Below are 27,958 nucleotides of genomic sequence, written 5' to 3'. Positions count from 1 at the left end.
AAGGTGAAGGGGAAATTCGATAGAGGTGTTTGAAATCATGAACAGTTTAGATAGAGTAAATAAAGAGAAACTTTCCAATAGCTGAAAGGTCAATAACCAGAGGGCACAGATTTAGTATAATTAGCAAAAGAACCACTGTTCCATCTTGGCTGCACAATTGCTTGCAAGCCATAGGCCATTTGCAAGTTGGCTCCTTTGTGTGTGGTGGCACAAAAATTTAAAGGGCTTGCGCTCTCCAAAAAGATATTGGTGGTGACATGGAGAAAAATCTTTTTTACACAATATGTAATTATGGAGTTGGAAACGAGCTCAATAGTAGCTTTCTAAAGGAAATTGGATAAATACATAACAGAGAAAAAAATAGCAGGGATATTAGAAAAGAGCAATGGAATGAAATTAAATTGGCCAGCATAAACCATTAAAGCATCCTGGTGTTAGTTAAACATATCCTACTCTAACAGCATCATTGGGATTAAAAAAAAAACCTAGGGTCAGGAATCCAAGTTGAATCCAAGAATTACATTTAGTTAAGTAATCTCTCAAATGCATTATTCACAAAAGCCGACTTTTCATCTGGATCCCTGAAGAGCTGGTATAATTGTAGTTTTTCAGTGTTCGTTACATTTGCTATCTCTGTCCTTAATCCAATATGATGATGATGATTATCGAATATCAATGAAATTCACCTACACTTGGATTTGTCTTTGAAGGATTAATGTATTAAGCAAGCTGTACCTGCATAGCTGGGTATGCTGAATGTGTCCACAGATAATGTGTTCTAAAACTCAGGCGTATTACTAACCTCGACTCAAGAACGAGCATGCATTTGAGCCAAGCTGAGAAATATGGAGTTGGCATCACCTGACACATTTGGCTCAAAAGAGTGAAATATTCTTTGTGATGTGACATGGAGCCAAGGATTCATGTATCTAAAGCTGATACATATAATAAAGATTTTTTTAAAAATGCAAATATTCCTTTCCAAATATACAAGAAAAACAAATCTTGAATTTTTGGATTTTGGATCAGTACTACTATTGAGAAATCCTTAGCTGCTTCCTCCATCCTGAGATTATATATATGTATTTTTTAATTTTTCAATATTTGAAAGCAGGAATGAACCTTCTGGAGCAACGCTCTACATCTCCATTGTACCAGCGTGACAATTTCTACAGCCTTATTAGAGTTAATCAGGGATAGAGTTCTACAGGTTGCCTCTCAGAATCTCTGCAGAGTTGGGTCTTTCTCTTTAGAAAGTTGCTTTTGTCACAAATCACATCGCACCAGTCCTAGAAGTCACTGAAATGTTGTTAGAAGTTACTAAATTTTCATTTTACCTATGTGATCAATTCAGCACTGGTTGCGATTGCATGGTTAAACTGCAGTTGTTTCCATGTTTTCTTCATTTCTGTAAGGAAACAAAATATTTGAAGCTTTAACTGCTGGTGCTGAGTGTATGTGTAAAATGAATATCATGATGTTGCTCAATAAGTGAAGAGCTTTCACAGAACATCATATTTAGGAACATATGACTTCTACTAGTTAGGTTGCAGCCTTGAATTAGTGTTTTCTATCTAATTTAAACAATATACACTGGAAGCTTTAGCTAATGTCACTTTTTAAAATATTTGTTCATAGAATGTGTGCTGGCATTTATTGCCCAATCCTAATTGCCATTGAGAAGGAAGTAGTAACTGCTGTCTTGAACCTCTGCAGTCCATGTGGTGTAGGTATACCTGCTGTGCTGTCAGGGATGGAGTTCCAGGATTTTGTGACGGAGTGGCGATATAGTTCCAAGTTAGGATGGTGTGTCACTTGAAGGGGAACTTGCAAGTGGGTGATGTTCCCATGCATCTGGCACCTTGATCCTTTAAGATATTAAAGATTGTGGTTTGGAAGGTTTTGTTGAAGGAGCCTTAGCTGCAGTGCATCTTGTGGAATGTACACATTACTGCCTTATATACTGGTGGTGGGGGGCATGAATGTTTAAAATAGTGGATAGGATGATGATCAAGTGAGCTGCTTTGTCCTAGATGGTGTCGAGCTTGAGTGTTGCTAGCTTTGTCACTTGTTAGCCTCATTATTTACTTTCATTGTTTTATCAATAGAAATAATATTTCACTTACTGTGGAGAATGGATGAAATTCTCCAGTTCATTTATGCAAATACTTATTTAACATTTGCTGATTCTTCAATGATTTCTTCAACATACTTGCTGTGTAATTATCCAGAATAAAATTTCTAACTGCATAACAGTTTTGAAGTTCCTTTTATAGCTTTAAAATACAAAAACAAAATTCTGGAACTCTCTTCCTAACAGCACTGTGGGTCTACCTACACCAAAGACTGAGAGGTGACGTGATTGAGGTGTACAAAATTATGAGGGGAATAGATAGGGTGGACAGGATAAAATTGTTTCCCTTGATGGAGAGTTCTAGAACCAAGGGACATGGATTCAAGATAAGTGGCAGAAGGTGTAGGGGGGACATGAGGAAGAATTTTTTAACGCAGAGGGTAGTGGGTGTCTGGAATTCACTGCCCAAGTTGGTGACAGAGGCAGAAACTTTAAACTCTTTTAAAAAGTACCTAGGTCTGCATCTAAAGTGCTGTAAGCTGCAGGGCTATGGGCCGGGTGCAGGAAGGTGGAATTAGAAAGGGCACCTGGGTGTCTTTGGGCTGGCATGGACAAGATGGGCCAAATGGCCTCCTTCTGTGCTGTAACTTTTCTATGGTTCTATATGGACTGCAATAATTCAAGAAGGCAGCTCACCACCACCTCCTTGAGGGCAATTAGGGACCGGCAATAGACTGGCCTAGCTAGTGATGCCCACACCCTGTAAGTGAATTTTAAAAACTGTCCTTCTGTTAAAGGGTAAGGTGGCATAGTGGCTATGCTACGGAGCTGGTAATCCAGAGGCCTGGACTAAATAATTTGGAAATTTGAGTTCAAATCTCACCATTGCAGTTTGTGGATTTGAATTTGGTTAATTAAATAAATCTGGAATTAAAAGGCTAGTTTCAGCAATGGTGAATGTGAAATTATTGGATTATCCTAAAAACCCATTTGGTTCACTAATGTCCTTTCGGGGAAGGAATCTGCCATCCTCACTTGGTCTGGCCCATGTATCACTTGTGTCACACATCAACAAGTTTTCCCCTTAATTATCCTTGAAATGGCCTAGCAAGCAACTTAGTTGTCACCACCACCTCTTGAGGACAGTTAGAGATATGCTTTGCCAATGATATCCATATCCCATGAATGAATGAATAAATAAAAATGATAAACTCATTGTTTTATTTAAAGTAGCCAGCTACATAGTCTGAAGATATAATTAAAGGCATCAAAACTCTTTATCTGAGGTAATTATCATTTAACATTTCTGTTCTCAGCGATTATGTTTCATTCTGCAGTTTCTTCACTATGCTGAGCTGAAATTAGCCATGTTTTCCAGAATTTCCCTGACATTGTGCAATGCATAATTCTCCAAAGCGCAAAGCAAATTTGAATGAAATTATTTGATTTAATTTTGAAAAGCTTAAGTCCCATTCTGCAAGTCACTGGCAAGATTGAAAGTAGGAGGCAAGGAAATAGGGTAAATAAAGAAGTGCTAAGACTACACAAAGTCTGGGTCCTTTTAATCATAGGATGAGATTGAAGGAAACAAGGTTCCATGGTTTTGATATCCCAGGAAAAATCAATGAAGTGGTGGACAGCTGTGGGAGTACGAAAGACAAGCAGCACAAATTGGAAACATTAGGACAAAAGCTTGGAACTGTAAGTGGAGTGGAAGCAGGCGACTTTCTACAGTGATTAGTCAAAGAATAGATGAGGATGAAAGAAAAGATCAAACAAAAACTTGGCATCGATTTTGGAAAATCCCTATAAAATTAAGCTAGCTTTCAGAAGGTAAAGATCTTTGAATCCTGAATATGATGTCCCACCCTCAATTCCAGTTATTGAAGCAAAGACTTCTGAACTTCCCATCTAGTATTCACAATGTAGGTTGGTTGATATCTTAATAGCCATGACTCAGTGTTAGCACCCTCACCTCAAAGCCAGAAGGGTGTAAGCTATAAGCTAAATCCCACTACGGAGACTTGAATATAAAATCTATGCTGATATTGCAGTGTAGTATTGAGGGGGTGCTGCACTGATGAAAGTGCCATCTTTTGGATGCAATGTTAAACCGAGAACCCATCTGCCCTCTAAGGTGGGAGTAAAAGATCCCATAGCATTTTAAAGAACAGTTGAGTGGTTCTCCCCAGTGTCCTGGCCAATATTTATTTCTCAACTGACATCACTAAAACATATCTGATTGGCGTTTGTGGGACCCTGATGTGCATTATATGGCTGCTGTGTTTCCTACGTTACAATAGTGACAACACTTCATTACTATTTAATTTGCTGTAAACTGCTTTGGGATATCTTGACATTGTGAAAGCTGTTATAAAAATGCAAGTCTTTCTTTTGTAAGCGAATACAATTTCACACTCTCCAGTTTCCTTATAATCCTCTAAACATAAACTATAAGAGATTAATTCACTAGGTTTTGTTGCTGGGAAAAGAACAGTCTTTCCTATAGTAGAATACGTGGGACATTCCTGCACATACTACCCACAAATTTTTCCTATCATTACTGGCTAGAAAATCATAGGCACTGCACACCCTAATTTCTGATATGCCAGTGGGCAAGGTGTCTATCAATAGCACACATTTTTAAATTATCCATGTAATGTGTGCAGAATATTACCTTGCAATAGGAGGTTTTTCTTGTTTTACTATAAAAGAAAATGAATATGATTGTTAATGTAGTTATCATGGCTTTTAAAAAACTTACATAATTCCTTTTTCTCCTCCCCACTTCAGTCCCCTATTGTGTTGCACCACATTCTGCATTCACAGCTGTAAGCAGGTCACTTGCTCCCAGAACTCTGTCATTGTTACTCTTGAGCAACCCAATTGGATGTACGAGAGTAGCACATAATGATGTTCAGTTCCTTGTTCTGAGATCATACTTCAGGCAGATTATCCTAGGTCTGTGTTCAGACAAACTGGATTGACTGAACCAATGAATATTAGAAATTTCGGCATGTCCGAGTGCATGCCTATAAAGGAACCCACTCCAGTTTTCTTCTATTAACTGAAATGGAAGGAAAATTGTGCGTGTTCCTTTGCACACATGCTCTTATTAATCTGATTTTCTGAAATTTGCTCACCATAGCATTGACCCAGGAAAATCTTAAGTCTAAGAAAATCCCTATAGTCTTTGTTAGCAGTTTCTCCTTGTGACAGACTCATGCCTTGTCACACCAAAGATCCCATGGCACAATTTTGAAGAGAATTCTCTGTGTCTTGGAAAATTTCCATCCTTCCATCACTGCTATCAAAACAGATTAACTAGTCATTTATCTCATTTGCTGTTTTGTGGTGTGAAAATTGGTCTGCTATCTTTGTCTAAATAACAACAGTGACTTCAGTTCACTGGTTGTGAAGCATTTCATAATGTCCTGATGATGTGCTGGCACCATATGAATCCAAGTTTGTTTGTTGGTTCCTTTATTTCCTAATGTCACTTAAACCACCAAGAGAAAGGGAAGAAAAAACTTTAAACCACTGTCCCTCATCTCCTATGGTTGAGCCATACAGCAGCATTTCCAGAGGCCTATTAGCAAGCTCACCTGTCCATGCTTACAAGAAAGAGCAACTTAAAGCCTACAGCCATCTAAGCAAGAAGGAAAATCATATTTGACAAATTAATAAAAGTTATGATAAGATCTTACCTTTTCTATGATGACGAATAATAGCCCAAACTATAAGTGACAGAAGGAAAAAGGCTAATAATATTCCAGTCCTTGCTCCTGTAAATAGATATCGTTCCCACATCCAGTCTGAAATGTGAACTGCAGCAAAGTTTAAAAACTAGAGAATAAGTTAAAAATGTAGGAAAAGATGATGGCATAGTAACACCACTGTTAATCTGATGTTGATAGACAACAAGGGGTCAACAATTTACTTTGGATAAAATGTTGCTAACACTGTGATTTTACAAAAGGTTTTAAGCTGCAGTTTTACCTCAGACCCCTAAAGATAGAGTGGGGTAAAGCATTGGGATCATTATTATGTTTCCTTCACTGAGCTTATTAATTGACTGTAGGTTTCTACCACATAATGGACTAATTGACGTCACAATTCCACTAATATTTGATGTCATTACCATGGTCCTGATCCCAAAATTCCAGTGTGACTCACTAAGTAGCATTTAAATAATTTGTGAAACAGACTTGCTAAGATGTTAAGCACCAATTTCATCAGTGACCTTCGTAATGTGCTGTGACCTTGATGCAACTATTTTCTTAATCACTGGCTAAACCCCAGTTTCCTGTCTTGAACTGATCATGATTTTAACTGCAATAGAATCATAAGCTCAGTCCAGTGTAAGTCACATTGCTTCATTTCATTGATTGAACCTCAAACTTCATACATAGAATGGACTCTGGGTCTTACCAATAAAGCATATATTTTGGAATTCAATGCATATTTACAGACATAAATTACTGACTAATGTAAAATCATAGTTGATCTTTGTTCTCACTTATATTCCAGTATTGTGTGTACCTTCACAGGTGGGGGGCTGTGCTGTCCAATTTCCAGAAGCTGCACACTCCAACGTATCAGATCCATAAAGCTTAAACCCTTCAGTGCAGCTAAAGTGACATGTCGAGTTGATGTTGAATTCTCCAAGGGGATGTGTGCAATTCATCAATTCTTGTCCAAGAATCTGCAGGCTTCCACACTGTACAACTGAAGAATATGTTTCAAGAAAGCATACATTAAATTAAGCTAATCAGGTTGGACATCTTCCACCTATCTTTATCTTTTCCAGTGTTACTTTAACTATTTGTACCTTCACAGTTGGGTTTCTGCCCTATCCATCGTCCAGAAGCTCCACACTGAAATCTGACTGATCCACGAAGCTCAAATCCTTTATTACAGCTAAAGTCACATGAAGAGTTGTAACTAAAAGGCCTGAAGGGATGCATGCAGCTCATGAATCCATTTCCAAGAGTTTCCAGATTCGCACATTTTATAACTGAAGCATAAACATTAAGAAATTTGATATAAACAAATGCAAAAGTTACTAATTTACTTGATTAAGTTGACATTTTAAAACCTGCTTCAGAATTTTCTCTTTCTTTTAATGGATATACTTTGCTGTCCATATTCCTGTCGCATTGCTCCAGAGACTCTGTGACCCCTGCAGTGTAAACCCTGCTGCACACTGGAAGTCACATGTGGAGTCGAAGCTGAAGTTTCCATTAGGATGGATGCAGTTCATAGTCGCTTGGTCAGGAATATTGAGAGTGGAACACTGTTGAACTGGATAGGAAGTATCAGAATAATTCATGAGTTATTATGTAATTATTATAATAGGTATGTAAGATCAAATACTTGCTTGTGTTGATACCATTGAGAAGTTAATCTTGAGTGTAACAGATTAGAGATCCGTCCTGTAACTATTATTTTATATTTCTTCATGTACTGGTGTTGTTTCAAAGGGCAGAGCCATCTTTGACTATTCTGCTTAACAAGTGGTAATTGCAATATCTACATAGATGACAAGAACATTTAACATTGATTATCAGGCCATGGGATGGTAACAGAACTTTAGCTGAGATGAAGTCAAACAATTTACAACTTAAAAGCTTCCAATCCCATGTGCTCTCTGTCACTAAGACTGCCTACTTTCAACTTTGTAACATTGTCCACTTCAGCCTGAAATCCTGATGATTGATATTATCACCTTTACTCTTGGCTACTCCAGTGGTTTCCTGGCCAGCCTCCTATTCTCATTTAATTAACTTCAGTTCACCCAAAATTCTTCTGCCGTTATCCCATCCTTCCACAAATCCTATTCATCCATCGCCACTGTCATGCTGACCTAAATAGTTTGCTAAAACATGACATTTAATATTTTTGTTCTTGTGTTTAATCAGCCCATGGCCTCATCGCTCCCTGTCTTTAAGATTCACTAACCTGATAACCCTCCTCTGGACCTTCTCTCACTCGGATTACGTCAGTCTTGATGGTATAGCTTTCCAGAGTTCCTTTTCAACAGATCAACCAACAACACCAGGTTTATGATCTGATCCCCTGATACCAAATCTCAGCTCTTTCACATGCCTGAGCTATGCGCACCACTTTTTAAGATTCAGTCGCCTTTAACTCAATTGTACGTCACTTCCCCAGGAGCTGCTGGAATTCTATTTTTCTTCTTGCTGCCAGACAGAAAACTGACCCTTTCATAGAGCTTTGCTGACTTCTCCTTACACGAGTTCTGTTTTCCTCTTTCTGTGTCTGTCTGTCTTTTCTTTGTGTCTGCATCTGTGTGTTGATAGCTTTCACCCTCCCCCTCTCCTGCTTGTAGCTCTCCTTTGTGTCTGGCCACATGGCTTCTTTGTATCTTAGCTTCCTTCTTGTTGCCACTGCTGCCAGGTGAAGGACCACCAGGTCACATGGACCAGTATTTCTAATTTTTCCAAGAAAATTATAATTGATCCTTTTACAATTTATTCAATCTCTTTATGTTATGTTCAAAACAATTAAAAACTTCTTAAGAACAATTAGAGAATCCACATGCATTTTAAAGAAATTATAAATTTTCCTTACTGTACTGCTTCAGGGTCCAAGGTCATCACGATATTAACTTTCCATTATAGAACTGACTCTGGATGAATTATTTAGTCAGTTATGTAAATGTCTTGTGTGAGTTATATTAATCATTTTCTGAAGTGATGTGGGTACATAGTGACCAATTCAGAGACCACAATCAAGTCCTGAACAAAAGACATTCGATCCCACATTATATTCTTGCTGATTCCAGAGGATGCATGGGCTTACCTACAGAATCTGACTTTTGTGGGGCATCAAATGAAAGTATCTGCAGGAGCCCATTTCACCCACGAATGTGTAGGACAAGAGTTCCTCATCTCATGAACAGAGTACAGGGATGGCACTAGTTGAAGACCGGTTAGTTTCCCTCAAGTAAGAGGGGAGTATCAGTGACTCTAATGACCTCTACCAATTTCAAATTATTTAGCTGAAGGATGACAGACATATTGGCTGGGTCGTTAACAGTGAGGTTGAGTCTCTTGGGCTACAGGAAGATATAGGTACGATGGTCAAATTTGCAGATAAGTGGCAGATAGAATTTAACCCTGAAAAACGTGAGACGATACACTTTGGAAGGAGTAATTTGACAAGGAGGTATTCAATGAACGGCATGACACTAGGAAGTTCTGAGGAACAAAGGGACCTTGGCGTGTGTGTCCATTGTTCTCTGAAGGCGGAGGTGCATGTTAGTGGAGTGGTGAAAAAGGCATATGGGACACTTGCCTTTATCAATCGAGGCATAGATTACAAAAGTAGGAAGGTCATGTTGGAGTTGTATAGAATCTTGGTGAGGCCACAGCTGGAGTACTGTGTGCAGTTCTGGTCGCCAGATTATAGGAAGGATGTGATTGCACTGGAGGGGTTGCAGAGGAGCATGTTGCCTGGGATGAAACATTTAAACTATGAAGAGAGATTGGATGCACTTGGGTTGTTTTCGTTGGAGCAGAGAAGACTGAGGGGCGATCTGATCGAGGTGTACAGGATTATGAGGGGCATGGACAGGGTGGATAGGGAGCAGCTGTTCTCCTTAGTTGAAGGGTGAGTCAAGAGGGGACACAAGTTCAAGGTGAGGGGCAGGAGGTTTAGGGGGGATGTGAGGAAAATCTTTTTTTACCTAGATGGTCTGGCATGCACTGCCTGGGAGGGTGGTGGAGGCAGGTTGCCTCACATCCTTTAAAAGTACCTGGATGAGCACTTGGCATGCCATAACATTCAAGGCTGTGGGCCAAGTGCTGGTAAATGGGATTAGGTAGGTAGGTCAGGTATTTCTCATGTGTTGGTGCAGACTCAATGGGCCGAAGAGCCTCTTCTGCACTGTGTGATTCTGTGATTCTGTGACTCTGAGTCATTTATAATGACAGTGTGTCCATTATTTAATCCTTTGCTTTTGGTTTCAGGGTATCACAGAACATGACTCTTACCAAATTCACACTCTGACCCATAGAATCCTTCATTGCACCGACAGGTGTAATTTCCAATAGTTTCCACACATTCTCCACTTCCACTGCATGAAGTAGACTTGCATGATGCTATTAAAAAAAGTAACAACAAACCAGAAATGTGTATATGTTCAGGAAAATATGCTTATAAGCAATGTGATATAAAGAATAATGGGTAGAGCATTGAGAATTTAATTTTGCTTGCAACTCAGTATAATTCTAAGTGTTTTTGATTTCTTCTGGTCTTTTTAATTTCTCCTCCTTCCACATATAAAACACTGTATTCCCTCTTAATGCAGTATTTACTCCTTTTATTTTATTAGCTTCTGGAAGAGCACAGCAAGTTATTTTCTGGTGCACCAATTAACATGCTCACAGCAGAGGACATTAAACCTCCAGAGGTTTATTTCTGTTTTTGTGACTTATTGGCATTGTAAAAAAATTGACATCCTGTAAAAAAACTGTAATAGAGACTCATGAGCATGAACTATAGAACACATAATGGAAGTGAGCTCCCAATTTGACTTAACATTTTTAAAATTCATTTATGGGATTTGGGCATCGCTGGCTAGGCCAGTATTTATTGCCCATCCCTAACTACCCATGAGAAGGTGGTGGTGAGCTGCCTTCTTGAATCACTGCAGTCAATGTGCTGTAAGTACAGCCACAGTGCTGTTGGGGAGGGAGTTCCTGGATTCTGACCCATGGACAGTGAAGGAATGGTGATATATTTCCAAATCAGGATGGTGATTGGCTTGGAATGGGATTTCCAGGTGGTGGTATTCCCATGTATCAGTTGCCCTTGTCCTTCTAGATGGTACCAATCATGGGTTTGGAAGATGTTGTCTAAGGAGCCTTGGTGAGAGTACCTGTATTGCATCTTGTAGATGGTACACACTGCTGTCACTGTACTTCGGTAGTGGGGGGAGTGAATGTTTATGGCTGGGCTGCCAATCAAGCAGGCTGCTTTGTCCTGGATGGTGTCAAGCTTCATGAGTGTTGTTGGAGCTGCACTCATCCAGGCCAGTGGAGAATATTCCATTACACACCTGACCAGTGCATTATAGATGATGGACAGGCTTTCGGGAGTCAGGAGGTGAGTTACTTTCTGCAGGATTCCTAGCCCCTGACCTGTTCTTGTAGCCACAGTGTTTATCTGGCTAGTCCAGTTCAGTTTCTGGTCAATGGTAACCCCCAGGATGTTGATGGTGGGGGATTGCATGATGGTAATGCCATTGAATGTCAAGGGGCAATGGTTAAATTCTTTCTTGACTGATGTAAGGAGCATATCTTTTTATACCTGTTGGACTGTTGTGAAGAACATATCTTTTTATTTTCTGTTGGACTGTGGTTTAAAATTACATTGGCTACAGTTTGAAAGACAAGTCCCCTGGGACAGGATGAGAGTTGTATACAATATTACAATCCTGGAACAGTGTATCATGGAAGACAGGATGGTGCCGGAAATGAGTCCCGGACCAAGGGAGCTGCCTGACACCAGCATTCTAATTGGCTCCTGACCAGTTGACCAGGTTTTGTGTGAGAGCAGTAGCAGAATAGCTTCTATCCTGAAAGGAGCAAGACCTAAAACCTCTTTCTCCCATCCTTAGAAGATTCCAGTAATTCCAGTATAATAGCTAGCTGGCTTTTTCTTCTCATACTCCTATAACCTGCTCTTTTTCTGAAAACCCCTGCCAAGAGGCAAAAGAGAAAATCACCATTAGAGACATTGAAAGGCAAGTGCTCAACCAGTGAGCCAAATACTGAAAGTGCTGGAAGACCACCTCGTGTCATCAACAAGAACTGAAAGGAATTTGGAAGACATCGATCAAAAGCAATCCATTTAATTCTGTACTCTGGAATTAGTGCTATTGAACTGTTTTATCCCACTCTTAAAATCCATGTTTTTGTGTGTCTTATGTGTCTTGTACACGTGTGTATAGGGATTTAAGAAGGGGGTAGAGCTTAAGTTGTAGCATTAGGAATCAGCAGTTCATATTTCTTTCTTTTGCCACTGGTTAATGCCAGCTTATTCAATAAACAGTTATTTACTTATTAAGTATACAAACCTAGTGCTCATATTCTGTTAACCTAAATTGAACAGTTAAGTCGAATTTTGGCAATTTGGTCGTTTGGTCAAACTTTTCATATTTGTCGCAGCTCGGGGTATAGTGAGGCCTTGATATTACAGCGCACTATCTCCAGTGAGTCATGACAGAGTTTGTGGGCTTGGGTCCGGGATGTTTTGGCACAAAAGACAAGACGATTAGGGTGTAGATTTAGAAAATCATAAAAACTAAAAGGAAACACCAGGTTTGAAATGTCAAATATAAGATGGTGCTGGAAACTGCTAAAGCTTTCCTGCGAGGAGAAAAGATATCCCTAACGGTTTTACAAGGGATCTCAAAAGCCAGGTTATCAAATTGGCAAGTAAATTAAGATTGTCTGCCAAAGCTAGGAAGGCAGAGATAATCGAAGAGATGGCACAGCATTTGAAATTGGAAGGAATACCCAAGAGACCAAGTTCTACAAGGGGTGGTTCATTTGAATTGGCTTAAATTCACTTGCAAATAAAAAAATTGGAACTAGAGGCAGCAGGAAAAGAAAGCGCATTCCACAGGAAACAGGCCGAAAGGCAGGAAGGAAAGAAAACAAGAAAGGAATTAGAAAAAGAAAAGGAAAGAGAAATGGAAATGCGAAAACTTGACCTCCACATGGAATTAGAAATGGCGAAGTTAGAAAAGGAGGAAAGAGAAAAAGAGAGAGAATTCCAGCTTAAAATGCTGACAGTTAAAAAAGACAAACCAGTCTTTAAGATATTTAAATTTGTACAAGCTCATCCAAAATTTGAGGAAAGGGATGTTGAAAGCATTCTTTATTTCATTTGAGAAGATAGCTAAACAGATGAATTGGCCCAAGGAAAACTGGACATTGCCCATGCAGAGCAAATTGACAGGTAGAGCACATGAAATTTATGCTTCACTGTCAGAGGAGGCTTCTAGGGGTTATGATGTGATGAAAAAGGCCATTTTGAGTGCATATGAGTTGGTCCCTGAAGCATACAGACAAAAGTTTCAAAATTTGATGAAACAGCCTGGGCAAACTTACATTGAATTTGAAAGGATTAAGCAAAGTAGTTTTGACAGGTGGAAGCGAGCATTAGGAGTTGAAACTGCCTATGATGTTCTCAGAGGGACCATTCCCTTGGTAGAACTTATTACCTTCTGTAATAAGAACCTATATTGAAGACCAAAGGGTTGCAACTGCTAGGCAGGCAGCAGTAATGGCTGACGATTGAGTTGATCCATAAAACCAAACCTATTTTCCATCACCCCCATAAATTTGAAAAGGGTAGAAAGTGGGAGAATGAAAGGAAGTCAAGTAACCAGGGTAAAGAATGCATAGCTAGGAATACTTTGAGATCTCCTCCCCAGATCAGGAAGGAAGGTACTGAGGGTGAACATGAAACTTGAAGGTCTAAGTGTTTCTATTGTAACAAAGTGGGACACATTCATTCAGGATGCTGGAAATTGCGGGGCAAGCCCTTGGGGCTTATTGGAGTTCATAAGAGTGAGTCCGTAAAGGGAACTTAAAAAGAAAATGCCAGATTGTAGCTTTAACTACAAATAAGGATCTGGCTGTAACCATTGCTGTTACTGCAGGTGAAGTGAATAATGTAGATGAGATATATATAAAGGGATAACAACAAGAGAACACTACCATCCATTCTTAATTAGCACCTTCACCACCTTCAACACCCCTGTGTTCTTTTGTTCTTTTGTCTGTGACATCTTTTGATTATCTGCTCCTATCACTGCTTGCTTGTCCCTACAACCACACCACCCAGCCCCCCACCCCCCACCCCCCCCACCTTAAACCAGCTTATATTTCACCCCTCTCCTTATATTCACTCAGTTCTGTTGAAGGGTCATGAGGACTCGAAACGTCAACTCTTTTCTTCTCCGCCGATCGTGCCAGACCTGCTGAGATTTTCCAGGTAATTCTGTTTTTGTTTTATATATAAAGGGTTCTTGTCAAAAGAAAAGATAACCCCTTTATCATCAAAACTTGCAGCTAAACCCATAACTATATTAAGGGACACAGGAGCTACTCAAACTCTTTTGCTGGAAAAGGACTTGGTTTTCCCACTAGAGAATTCAGTGAGAGCTAAAGTATTGGTAAACAGGATAAGTGGAGAATTTAAAAACAAAAAAACTGCGGATGCTGGAAATCCAAAACAAAAACAGAATTACCTGGAAAAACTCAGCAGGTCTGACAGCATCGGCGGAGATGAAAAGAGTTGACGTTTCGAGTCCTCATGACCCTTCGACAGAACTTGAGTTCGAGTCCAAGAAAGAATGTGAGTCCCGTCACATTCTGAAATCCACACTCAGTGCCATGCGCCGCCATATGAACACACTCGAACTCTCCCTCCAGCAGCACCGCCGTACCCTTTTTCAAAGCTGCGCGTGCCCCCAGTTTCATTTTATCCTTCGGCTCATCCGACGCCTCAACAAGAAACTGTTTCTCTTTCTCTCAAGTGCTAAGGAACGCAAGCTACAACAACTCATCGACACCAACACCCATCTAGGAACCCCCACCCCTGCCTGTTCCTCCGTCCCCACCCTTTCTTCCAATCCCAACCCCAGCCGTGTATTCACTATACCCCCTGACCTTCCGCTCTCCGATGCTGAACGTTCAGTGCTCAGCAAAGGACTTAGTTTCATACCCTTACGCCCTCACCTCAATGAATTTCGGGCTTGGCATGATACTGAACTCTTCTTCCGCCGTCTTCGTCTCCGGGCTCACTTCTTTGGGCAGGAGTCCTCTCCCAGTTCAACGGATCCTTTTACCCATCTCCAATATTCTCCCTCCACCTGGACCCCTCCCTCTGGATTCTTACCTTCTCTCGATCTTTTCATTGAGAACTGTCGGCGCGACATTAGTCATCTCAATTTCTCTGCTCCTCTCACCCATTCTAACCTGTCTCTCTCTGAACTTACTGCACTCCATTCTCTCAGGTCCAACCCTGACATTGTCATCAAACCCGCTGACAAGGGTGGTGCTGTTGTTGTCTGGTGCACTGACCTCTACCTCGCGGAGGCTGAGCGTCAACTCGCAGACATTTCCTCCTACCTCTCCCTGGACCATGACCCCACCACTGAACATCGAGCCATTGTTTCCAGGACTGTCACTGACCTCATCTCCTCTGGGGATCTCCCTCCCACAGCTTCCAACCTGATAGTCGCCCAACCTCGGACGGCCCGTTTCTATCTCCTAACCAAAATCCACAAACAGAACTGCCCGGGTAGACCGATCGTCTCAGCTTGCTGCTGCCCCACAGAACTCATTTCTCGTTATCTTGACTCCCTTCTCTCTCCCCTTGTCCAGTCCCTTCCCACCTACATCCGTGATTCCTCTGACACCTTACGTCACATCAACAATTTCCAGTTCCCTGGCCCCAACCGCTTACTCTTCACCATGGACGTCCAATCCCTCTACACCTCCATCCCCCACCAGGATGGTCTGAGGGCCCTTAGCTTCTTCCTCGAAAAGAGGCCCGAACAATCCCCATCCACCACTACTCTCCTCCGTCTGGCTGAACTTGTTCTCACACTGAACAATTTCTCCTTCAACTCCTCTCACTTCCTCCAAATAAAAGGTGGGCTATGGGTACCCGCATGGGCCCCAGCTATGCCTGTCTCTTTATGGGGTATGTGGAACATTCCTTGTTGCAGTCCTACTCCGGCCCCCTTCCACAACTCTTTCTCCGGTACATCGATGATTACTTCGGTGCCGTTTCATGCTCTCGTCAGGACTTGGAAAAATTTATTAATTTTGCTTCCAATCTCCACCCCTCCATCATTTTCACGTGGTCCATCTCTGACACTTCCCTTCCCTTCCTTGACCTCTCTGTCTCAATCTCTGGTGATAGACTGTCCACCAATATCCATTACAAACCCACCGACTCCCACAGCTATCTCGACTACAGCTCCTCACACCCTGCTTCCTGTAAGGACTCCATCCCATTCTCTCAATTCCTTCGCCTCCTTCGCATCTGTTCCGATGATGCTACATTCAAAAACAGTTCCTCTGACATGTCCTCCTTCTTCCTTAACCGAGGTTTTCCACCCACGGTCGTTGACAGGGCCCTCAACCGTGTCTGGCCCATCTCCCGCGCATCCGCCCTCACGCCTTCTCCTCCCTCCCAGAAACATGATAGGGTCCCCCTTGTCCTCACTTATCACCCCACCAGCCTCCGCATTCAAAGGATCATCCTCCGCCATTTCTGCCAACTCCAGCATGATGCCACCACCAAACACATCTTCCCTTCACCCCCCTTATCGGCATTCCGTAGGGATCGCTCCCTCCGGGACACCCTGGTCCACTCTTCCATCACCCCCTACTCCTCAACCCCCTCCTATGGCACCACCCCATGCCCACGCAAAAAATGCAATACCTGCCCCTTCACTTCCTCTCTCCTCACCGTCCAAGGACCCAAACACTCCTTTCAAGTGAAGCAGTATTTCACTTGCATTTCCCCCAACTTAGTCTACTGCATCCGTTGCTCCCAATGTGGTCTCCTCTACATTGGAGAGACCAAACGTAAACTGGGCGACCGCTTTGCAGAGCACCTGCGGTCTGTCCGCAAGAATGACCCAAACCTTCCTGTCGCTTGCCATTTCAACACTCCACCCTGCTCTCTTGCCCACATGTCTGTCCTTGGCTTGCTGCATTGTTCCAGTGAAGCCCAACGCAAACTGGAGGAACAACACCTCATCTTCCGACTAGGGACTTTACAGCCTTCTGGACTGAATATTGAATTCAACAACTTTAGGTCGTAAGCTCCCTCCCCCATTCCCACCCCCTTTCTGTTTCCCCCTTCCCTTTTTTTTCCGATAAATTATAAAGATTTTCCTTTTCCCACCTATTTCCATTATATATAAAAAAAACCCACTAGAGCTATACCTTGAGTGCCCTACCATCCATTCTTAATTAGCACATTCGTTTAGATAATATCACCAACTTTAATTTTAACACCTATGTGTTCTATTGTACTATTGTCGTTGACATCTTTTGATGATCTGCTTCTATCACTGCTTGTTTGTCCCTACAACCACATCCCCCCACACCCCCCCCCACCTCTTTGTCTCTCTATCTCTCCGCCCCCCCCACACACACCTTAAACCAACTTATATTTCAACTCTTTCTTGGACTCGAACGCAAGTTCTGTCGAAGGGTCATGAGGACTCGAAACGTCAACTCTTTTCATCTCCGCCGATGCTGCCAGACCTGCTGAGTTTTTCCAGGTACTTCTGTTTTTGTAAGTGGAGAATATATCCCGGTTCCATTGTACAAAGTGCAATTGGAGTGCAATTTGTTGTCTGGATCGGTGGTTGTAGGAGTGGTTAAGAAATCTACTCCTGGGGAATGATTCAGAGGAGTAAAGTTTATAGCTTCACCCAAAATTATGGAAAATCTGAGAGATGCTAAAGAGATGGAACAGTTACAATAACAAGTTCCTTGTATTTTTCCAGAGCAATGGCTAAACAAAGTCCATCACCAGAGGTCAAAGTAATACCATGAGCAGATGTTAGAGTAGCCAAAACTTTCTTTAGGGATGAGGATAATTCAAAGGACGTGTTTGGCATGTCTTCATTAATTGAGGCTCAGAAAGCAGCTCCAGAGTTAAACAAATTAGCACAGTCAGCTCACACTGAAGCTGAGGCAGAAGGAGTTCCGGCATGCTATTATCTTAAAAATGGAGCTCTGATCAGGAAGTGGAGACACACTCACAGACCTGCGAATGAGGTATGGATGGTTGTTCATCAGATAGTGATACTGCCCAAATATCGAAAGGAGATATCACGAGTAGCACATGAAATCCCTTTGGCAGGACATGTAGGAATACAGAAAACCAAAGCATCAATAAACAGGCATTTTATCTGGCCAAGATTTCATAAGGACGTGGTGCAATTTTGTAAAATGTGTCATATATGTCAGGTAATAGGTAAACCTCAACATTTAATCAAACCAGCTCCTTTAATACCCAAATCAGTTTTTGAAGAACCATTCAGTTGGGTATCAGTAGATTGTGTAAGACTATTACCCAAAACGAAAACAGGAAATCAGTATATCCTTACAATCAAGGATATGACAATCCGATTTCCAGAAGCTATTCTTTTAAGGACGACTAAGGTGCCAGTGGAAAAGTTAACTGAGTTTTTCACTTGTGATGGCCTACCAATTGAAATAAAATCTGATCAAGGTTTTAACTTCATGTCTAAAATTTTCCAGGACATAATCAGCAATTTGTGTATCAAACAAGTAAAGTCTACCACCTCTCACCCACAAACAGAGGGTGCTTTAGAGAGATACCATCGACTCTCAAAACCATGATTAAGGCCTATTGTGATGATTACCCAAAGAATTGGGACAAAGGATTAGATTTCTTACTATTTGCTACCAATGGATTTACTCCATTTGAATTGATCTATGGCCATGAAATAAGAGGTCCATTAAAAGTAATAAAGGAAAAGTTCCCAAAGCAGAAAGATGAATCTTCCATGTTGGATTACATGTCCATGTTTCTAGAAAGACTCACAGGAGCTTGTAAAGTAGCGCAAGAACACTTAAAAATTTCCCAAGCCAAAATGAAAGAACAGGCAGGCAAACATGCTACAACTAGAATGTTCCAAGCAGGAGATGACATATTGATGTTATTACCTTTGCAGGGTGAAACCCTGAAAGTGAAATTCAGAGGCCCCTACAAGATTGTTAGGAGAGTTAGTAAAGTGATTTATCTGATAGATACTCCTGAGGGTAGGAAGAAGAAACGGTTATGTCACATAAACATGCTGAAGCAACATCATCGCAGAGAAGATGATAAGACAAAGAAATGTGCCAGGTGGTAAGAGTAATGGAGGATGACAGAGACAATAAGGGCAAGATAGAGGGAGAATTAGACAGCACAATAGCTGTTACCTCTCACCAATTTGTTAGGAAAATAGGAAAAAGTGGTATGGTCAGCAGAAGGCCAAGTAGCCTTTGAAAAGCTGAAGGCAAGTTTAATAAATGAATAAGTGTTGGCTGCTCCTGACTTTACCAAACCTTTTAAAATGGCAATTGATGCTTGTGACTTGGGGGCAGCTGCAGTCCTATTACAAGATGATAAATTAGGGATAGGGAGGCAGGTGGGGTACTTTTGCAAAAAACTAAATCAATATCAGAGGAAGAATTCTACAGTAGAAAAAGAAACTCTAGCATTGTTGTTGTCTCTTCAACACTTTGAAGTTTATGTCCTTCATGATAAACAAAGAAACACTAATCTACACCTACCACAATCCATTGGTGTTCATTGAAAAGTTTTAAACTTGAAATGCGAGACTGTTTAGATTGTTTCAATTATTCAATGTAAAGATTGTTCACATTGCCGGGAAAGATAATGTGATCACGGAATGCTGAAGATTGTATAAGGGGGAGGAAGGATGAATGAAAGTAAGTATCGTGTTTTGTTGTCCATGTGTCACATACCTTGTGATGAAACATATATTTGAAATGGTGTTTCATCTCTTTTAAGGGTGGAGACATCTGAGGAACACACCTTTTTATATTCTGTTGAACCATTATTTAAAATTACAATGGCTGCAGTTTGAAAGGCATGTCCCTGGAACAGGATGAGAGATATATACAATGTTGCAGTCCAGGAACAGAGTGTGTCATGGAAGACAGGATAGTGTCAGAAAGGAGTCCTGGACCAAGGGAACTACCTGATAACGGCATTTTAATTGGTTCCTGACCAGGTGACCATGTTTTGTGTAAGAACAGTAGCAGAATAGCTCCTAGCCTGAAAGGAACAAGACTTAAAACTTCTTTCTCCTGTGTGTAGAAGTTTCCAGTAATTCCACATTAATAGCTAGATGGCTTTTTCTTCTTGTACCTCTATAACCTGCTCTCTCTCTCTGAAAAGCCCTGTCAAGAGGCAAAAGAGAAAATCACCATTAGGGACATTGAAAATCAATTGCTCAGCCAGTGAGCTAAATACTGAAAGTGCTGGAAGACCACCTCGTGTCATCAACAAGAACTGAAAGGAATTTGGAAGACATCAATCAAAATCAACCCATCAAATCCTGTACTCTGGAATTGGTGCTGTTGAGTTCTTTTATCCCATCCTTAAAATCCATGTTTTTGTGTGTCTTGTATGTGTGTTTGTAGGGATTTAAGAAGGGGGTAAAGTTTAAGTTATAGTGTTATAAATTAGCAGTTCATATTTAATTCTTTTGCTACTGGAGCAATGACAGTTTGCTCAATAAACAGTTATTTACTTATTAAGTTTACAAACCTGGTGCTCATATTCTGTTAACCTAAATTAAACAGTAAGGTAGAATTGGGGCAGGGAACAGTGGGGTTTGATATTACAGCGCACTATCCCCAGTGAGCCCTGAAGCAAACAATTCCAGATTCAAACCCCCTGCATATATTAAAATTGGAATGACAAATAATGTTTGTTATATGGCAACAAAATAAAAGTTTTAAAACCTTTCAAAATGGCTGAGTGGGTGCATCCTGTTGTGATTTGGTGTCATGGAGGGGTTGGGGGGCCTGGTGGGCAAGAGGAAATGGTGGGAAAAATCTGTCGCGAATAGTGTAACAATTTGCAGATCGTGTCCAGAAATCATCCTCTCACTTTTGTCTTGGCAGTGTTTCTTTTATCATTTAGTATGTCTATTTCTTTTAATTCCGCTCTTCCTCCTTTCTGGTATAGTTTGTAGAACAAGCAGCACTGTTTTATAGATGATGAGCAGTAGGTTTAGGAATATTTTAAGAAAGATGTTAGTATGAAAAGTGAAATCATAACTTCAAATTTAAAAATTTGTTGCTCATAGCAGGCGGGGGAACTGTCACCATGGTTGTAAATTGTAATTGGTAGAATGGTGTAGTTTTCAGTGGGAATCCTGCTCTGTAATCTATCATTACATGGTTTGAGCTGTTGGTTGCTGTGATAAATCTCTTCTCTCACTATCATAATGTCCAGCACATCACATGAACTCCCTGGTGAAATGAATAGGAAAGCTGCCTATGATAGCAGCTTTAATCAGCAAAGTGATGGAAGGTGTTGTCAACAATGCTATCAAGTGCACTTACTGAACAATAACCCGATCGTTGACAATCAGTTTGGGTTCTGCCAGGGCCACTCATAACCTGATCTCATTACAGTCTTAGTCCAAACATGGGCAAAAGAGATGAACTCAAGAGGTGAGGTGAGAGCCCTTGACATCAAAGCAGCATTTGACTGAGTGTGGCATCAAGAAGCCCTATGAAAACTGGAGTCAATGAGAATCAGAGGTAAAACTCTTCATTGGTTGGAGGCATAGCTAGCACAAAGGAAGATGGCTTTAATTGTTGGAGGTCAATCATCTCAGTCCCAGATTGTCACTGCTGAAGTTCCTCAGGGTAGTGTCCTAGGCCTAGGTCTTCAGGTGCTTATCAAAGACCTCCCCTCCATCATAAAATTATAAGTTCACTGATGATTATACGATGTTCAACACCATTGCGACTCCTCAGGTACTGAAGCAGTCCATGCCCATATGCAGCAAGACGTAGACAACATTCAGGTTTGATCTGATAAGTGGCAAGTAACATTGTGTCACACTGGTGCCAGGCAACGACCATCTCCCTTCGGCATTCAATGGCATGACAATCACTGAATCTCCCAATATCAGCAACCTGGGGGCTACCATTGACCCGAAACTGATCTGGACCAGCCATATAAAGACTATGGCTACAACAGCCAATCAAAGGTTGGGAATTCTGTGGAGAATAACTCAACTCTTGACTCCCCAAAGTCTGTCTACCATATACAAGGCACAAGTTAGGATGGAATATTCTTCACTTGCTTGGATAAGTGCAGCTCCAACAATACTCAAGAAGCTCAACACCATCCAGCCCGTCGAAGCCCACTTGTTTAGCACACCATCCACTACCTTCAATATTCACTCGCTCCACCACTGATACACCAATGGCAGCAGTGTGTACCATCTACAAGATGCACTGCAGCAACTCACCAAGGCTCCTGCGGCAGCACCTTCCAAATGCGCGACCACTACCATCTAGAAGGACAAGGGCAGCAGACGAATGGGAATGCCACCACCTGCAAGTTCCCTTCCAAGCCACACACCATCCTGACTTGGAACTATATTGCCATTCCTTCACTGTCGCTTGTCAAAATACTGGAACTCCTTCCCTATCAGCAATGTGGTTGTACCTATACCACATAGACTGCAGCGGTTCAAGAAAGCATCTCAGAACCATCTTCTCAAGGGCAATTAGAATTGGGCAATAAATCACAGCCTAGCCAGCAGCGCCCACATTCTGTGACTGAATTAAAAAAAACTTGAGAGCACAGAATAGTGAACCAGAGACTTCAGCTAGAAATGACTAATTATGCCAATTAAAGATCATAATGGGACAAATTTTCCTGCTGCTGCACTTGAGCATATTGGATCCCTTGGGCACAGTGTACAGAAGAAAATCAGGCAGTGAGAGGTATTGACTTATAAGGGGCTTACATTGATTTTTCATCCATTTAAATTAATGACAGAAATTGGTTGGCTCTGCTATCGGTAGGCACTGACCCAAGACAGAGATGCCCACACAGTTTAGTGGACACTAGGACTATATTCCCTAATTTGCAGCATCAATTTAGCACCATTCTCAGAGGATCTGTGGCTTCCAGCATCAGGTCATACAGCAGACAGGCTCATCTGCCAATCAGATTAAATAATCCTCCAAGATAGCAAAGCAGATAAGTAAAAAGCAGTTCATATAAATCACATTTAAATCATTGTTCAGAAAAGAAAACAAAAATTGGGACATATAAGTGGGCTTAAAGGAGAAATGTAAACATCAGAACAAAACCTTCAAAAAGATATATTTTAGCAAAAATCTTATTTTTATAAATATTCTGAGGGAATGAGGCTCCACACTTTTATAATTAGGTTTTCAAGACTAGAGAGGTTGCTCAAAAGTTAGTTACTTTTGATTAACAAGGATTCACATTTCCATTATATTTTACACTGAGAATAATGTATAAATAGTTTAAGTTCACAAGTCAGTGATTTGCAATGATTCATTCTGTGAAGACTGCGACAATGTAACCTGTGGAGGAGCACGAAATAACTGACAACTACTTCTGTATTTCTGCCAACTACACATGTGCAGATGCCAGAAGTTGCTGTCAGTTTTATTCAGTAGTAATAGTGAGTGCTGACAGCCTTACTATTATTACTACTGCAAATTCTGTAACTTTGTTTATCTAAAGACACATAAAGAATGCAACAGAATTATCATTTTATTGTTTTGATCTTTAAAAATTATGAAACTTATTTGAATGTAAAATCACATGGTTTTGGACCAATATCTGTAGATAATACTAAAACCTAAAGGAGGTGATGTAATTCAGCAAGTAGTAGCCATGTCACACCTAGATGGTCCAGTAGATTATAGAAGGGAGAAAAATGAAGCATGAAGTGCAGAAATTGCAAGACTTTGATTCTAGCATTGCACCTTATTATAGACAAGCAGACAAAAAAGACACAGATAAAATAATCAGGGCCATAACATCTCTTTTGCTGCCTTGACTTTATTTGTTGATAATGTTGCATGTGACGCAAGTATCATGGAATCTTTACAGTACAGAAGGAGGCCATTCAGACAAAAAAGCCTGCACTACCCTTTGAAAGAGCATTCTGCCTAGTCCCACTCCCTTGCCTTATCTCCATTACCTTGAACATTTTTTCTTTTCAGATAGCAATCCAATTCCCTTTTGAATACCTCGATCAAACCTGCCTCCACCACTCTTTCAGGGAGTTCATACCAGACTCTAACCACCCTCTGGGTGAAAAATCTTTTCCTCACATTACTTTTAGTCCTTTTGCCAATTATTTTGAATCTGTGCCCTCAAAGTCTTGATGCTGTATTGAGTGGGAACAGTTTCTCACTATTTACCCTGGTTTATTCCTGATCCTCAACTGCAGCTAGTGAAGATTCACATGGGCAGTGAAGCTATGTAGTTCCTGTTCAAAGAAATTCCCCAACTTGAGAAAGAGTGAGTTAAGACATTGTGTGCCATATGTCTTGTTTTCAACATGGTCCTGGCACAGTATATTTATGGCTTCATGAGAACAGGATTGTTCTGAGGAGCACTAACCTTAACATTATTGATAAATAAAACTGAGTCAGAGAGAGAGGTCGCTTGGAGATTAGAGCTGAAAAATGGATTGTCTTTGAGACAATGGATTAGAAATTCCATCACCTCTCACTGATTTTCACAGTTAATTCAGTCTTGGAATCACCAAGCTCTGATAAATGCATAAGATTTTGATCTTACCTAAATAACATATTGCTCGTTTCATTCTTGCACAGGGATCGTTATTCCACATTCCTGAATCTTTGTCTCTCTTTATATAAATTTCTATGCAATCTTCTGCTCCAAGAGTTGGCTCACCTTTAGCCCAGTTTTCTGCCTCTTTAGTCAGTGTTTTGTTTGTTCCAAACGTTATGGATCTTTCTTATTCCAATCCAGTAATAATTTGGATTTCTTGGTAACACCATATTCAGATAATTATTTTCTTCATTGTTCTGAATTGCAATGAGGTCAGTGAAGGACTTTTGGCAATGGTTTCTGGCATCTGGCCAAGCCATATTTGTTGTTGAATGGCTATAGTTCCAGCTGTAGACTCCTTCCCAAACTGCTAGTTCTGTGAAGATAATACACTTCCCTGTAAAGCCTGAACTTGTTGTAACATAAACAAATTGCAATTTATGTGTTCCCACAAGATTGTTGCCTGCTCAAGCAGAACTTTATGAATTTGACTCCAAGTCTAGACAGCCACTGGTACTCACTAATGTTCATTGGCTAAGCATTGGAATTCTCAACAAGAATGGTCGAGTGCCAAGCCTGATGACAAAAGTGGGAGAGACAAAGCTGGCTGGGCCAGCCCTCCTTCTCTTGTTGAAACATTAAGTTCTAATTGACAGAAGTCTATAGCCCATGAGTTACCTCCAATCCAGTAGAAAGAAAGGAGATTCACTGCCGGACTTTAAAAGGCAGTATAAAAAAATGGCTAATAGGTATTAATTATCAATGAAAATGCTTGAAATCAGATTAAAAATCAGAATTTGAAATCAGATAATAAACACACTGGATTCAGTACCCTAGATTTTCAGACAGATGGTATTTTAATGCCAGTGTTACCCCATAAGCCCTTTAATGTGTTAAAACGCAGTTGGGTTAGAAAATTTCAACTGTTGTTCCTAAATCATTAGGGAGCACAGACTCCATCTGCAACTACAAGCTGCAGTGAAATAAAACTTAGTTCATCACCCATTACATTACCAAAGAACTCAACTGCAAAGCCTCTTCCCCACATACATGCTAGCTTAGAAAACCAGCAATGTGTAATAAGGTAGGAAGCACTAAAGCATCAATTCCTCATCATCTCCACACCATTTGCAAGTTCTGCCCTGTCTTTTGACCCATTTCCAATGTCATTTTATCCCATGTAGTACTGCACATGCAGTACTAACAATTAAAAAACCAGCCCTTGCATGTTCATGTGAAATTCCTCTGTTCACTCTTTTAACAGAAGCATTAATCCATTTAAAATAAATACATTAGGCCAGATCTTCCAATCAACAGTGATGCTGGCCACTTGGCTGCTGCCTGCGGACATCATTGTGTCCTTACTGCTTTGTGCACTTTCAGTCAGGACACCCAAACCCAGCTGGAAAATGAAGCCTCGGAGCAGCCATCCACTGGCAAAGAGGAGCAGTGCAGAGGATATGCCCCCCTTTTACAAAATCAGGTCTCAATTCTTTTTAGGGTCAGTAAGTGGATGGGTGGGAGAGTGGCTGAGTGGGTGGGTGGGAGAGTGAGTGATTGAGTGAGTGCATAGGTGATACATGAGTGAGTGAGTGTGTGCTTCGGTGAGTGCCAACATGTTTGTTTTTTGGAAGGAGTTGGGTGTGGCAAGGGGTACATATGATTTGTGTACAAGAGCTGGCAGATGTTATTTTGTTTATTTTTTCATGGCATGTGGGCCAGCATTTATTGCCCATCCCTAACTCAGTGGCTTCTTAGGCCACTTCAGAGGGTAGCTAAGGGTCAACTACATTGCTGTGGTTCTGGAATCACATGTAGGCCAGACCAGGTAAGGACAACAGATTTTCTTCCCTAAAGGGCAGGGCATTATGAACAAGATGGGTTTTTAGGACAATCACATACTTTCATGATCATTATTGCTGAGAATAGTCCAGTGACATTACCACTATGCCAACATCTCTGTAATTTTGTTAATTTTGTGAGCTGCCTTAAAGTGTAAATGACTTAAAGTGCCTTAAAGTGTAAATGACTTAAAGTGTAAATGACTTAAAGTGTAAATGATGAATAAGTTTCCTGAACTCCTCTCTGATTATTGTGCTGCTTGTTGGCACCCTTTAACCTTTCTTCCCACCCTGTTCTCTCCAGTAGCTCAGCACTGAAAGGAAACAGTGTTAAAATAAATTGAACACTGCTTGGCTTTAGCATAAGAATAAAGCCTTACTGTAGATGGCCACTAAAAGCCATAATTGAGGCTGACTGTGCTTTTGCTTTCCATGGGTTTCCATGCAAGATGCCTATTGAAGAGAAACCCGTCAATATATTATTATTTCAAGGAAATAAAACTAGAATGCAACATTAAAAAAAATCATTTGCCTACATGTATTTTGAAATAAAACTTTATTTTATAAACGTTAATACTTGTAACTCCTGGAGTAACATTTTCAAATGTATCACAGGCCACGACTCCTTGTTTCAAAGACTGGAAACATTTTACTCAATTTTGACAGGCTTTCTTTTTGGAAAATTAGAAAAAAATGACTCCAATGAAAAAACAATGAAATATTAGCTGAGAAATTAGTCTTGGTGATATTAGTGGAAAGACAATACGCTGTGGCTCTTCACTGCTTTGACTGAGGCATTAGCTCATTTCATTTAAAAGGACTAACACCTATATTAAAATACTGGAGCGTGGAATCATTCAAAAGTGTTAAGCTTTTGAGTGCTAATAAGCCAGCAGTAATTTCTAGACATTAAAATTAACAAAACTAGAAGGAGAAGATACAGTAATAATGTTACAATGAAAATTCTGGAAACCCATCCCATTTGATCCAGTGCTTTTCCTGCTGATAAATGTCAGTGTTGTCTTCTATTTGTTCTGGTTCATGCAGCAACTGCAGAAAAGATGTGGCTTATCCCTCTCATTTTTAAACATTTTACTCAGTAAAATGCACTCTAGTGACAAACTCCAGCATAATGTACATGTTAATACGTACTTAGTGTCAGCAGTGGCTCAGTTGATAGCACTGTTCCTTCTAAGTTACAAGGTTGTGGTTTAAGTTCCACTCCAGGCCATGAGCATAAAAATCAACACTGATGCTCCAGTGTAGTACCCAGGGAATATTGCATTGTCAGAGGTGCCATCTTTCAGATAAAATGTTAAACTGGGGCTCCATCTGCCATACTGGGTGGTTGTAGAAGATCCACGGCACTATTTTGAAGAAGGGCAGGGTCACTATCGTCAGTATCCTGGCCAATATTTATCCCTCAATCAGCATCACAAAAAACAGATTATCTGGCCATTATCACATTGTTGTTAGTAGGAGTTTGCTGTGTGCAAATTGGCTGCCGCATTTCCTACGTTTCAAGAGTGACTATACTTCAAAAGTACATCATTGGCTGTAAAGTGCTTTGAGACATCCAGTGGTCATGCAAAGCATTATAAAAATACAAATCTTTCTTTAAAAC

General features: G+C 40.7%; 1 protein-coding gene across 1 annotated transcript; it reads right to left on the bottom strand.

The window, feature by feature from the left end:
• Positions 1-1,337: 1,337 nt before the first annotated feature.
• Positions 1,338-24,813, bottom strand: LOC121288935 (L-selectin-like). Its single transcript, XM_041207803.1, is given in 5 exon segments — positions 1,338-1,408; positions 6,906-7,091; positions 10,093-10,200; positions 24,500-24,660; positions 24,662-24,813. Coding segments are annotated over 5 exon segments (678 nt in total).
• Positions 24,814-27,958: the final 3,145 nt, after the last annotated feature.

Source organism: Carcharodon carcharias, chromosome 16, assembly GCF_017639515.1.
Source record: "Carcharodon carcharias isolate sCarCar2 chromosome 16, sCarCar2.pri, whole genome shotgun sequence".
In the NCBI taxonomy this organism is placed as follows: domain Eukaryota; kingdom Metazoa; phylum Chordata; class Chondrichthyes; order Lamniformes; family Lamnidae; genus Carcharodon; species Carcharodon carcharias.
The sequence above is the reverse complement of the archived record's forward strand: the minus strand, read 5'-3'. Positions and strand labels throughout refer to the sequence as shown.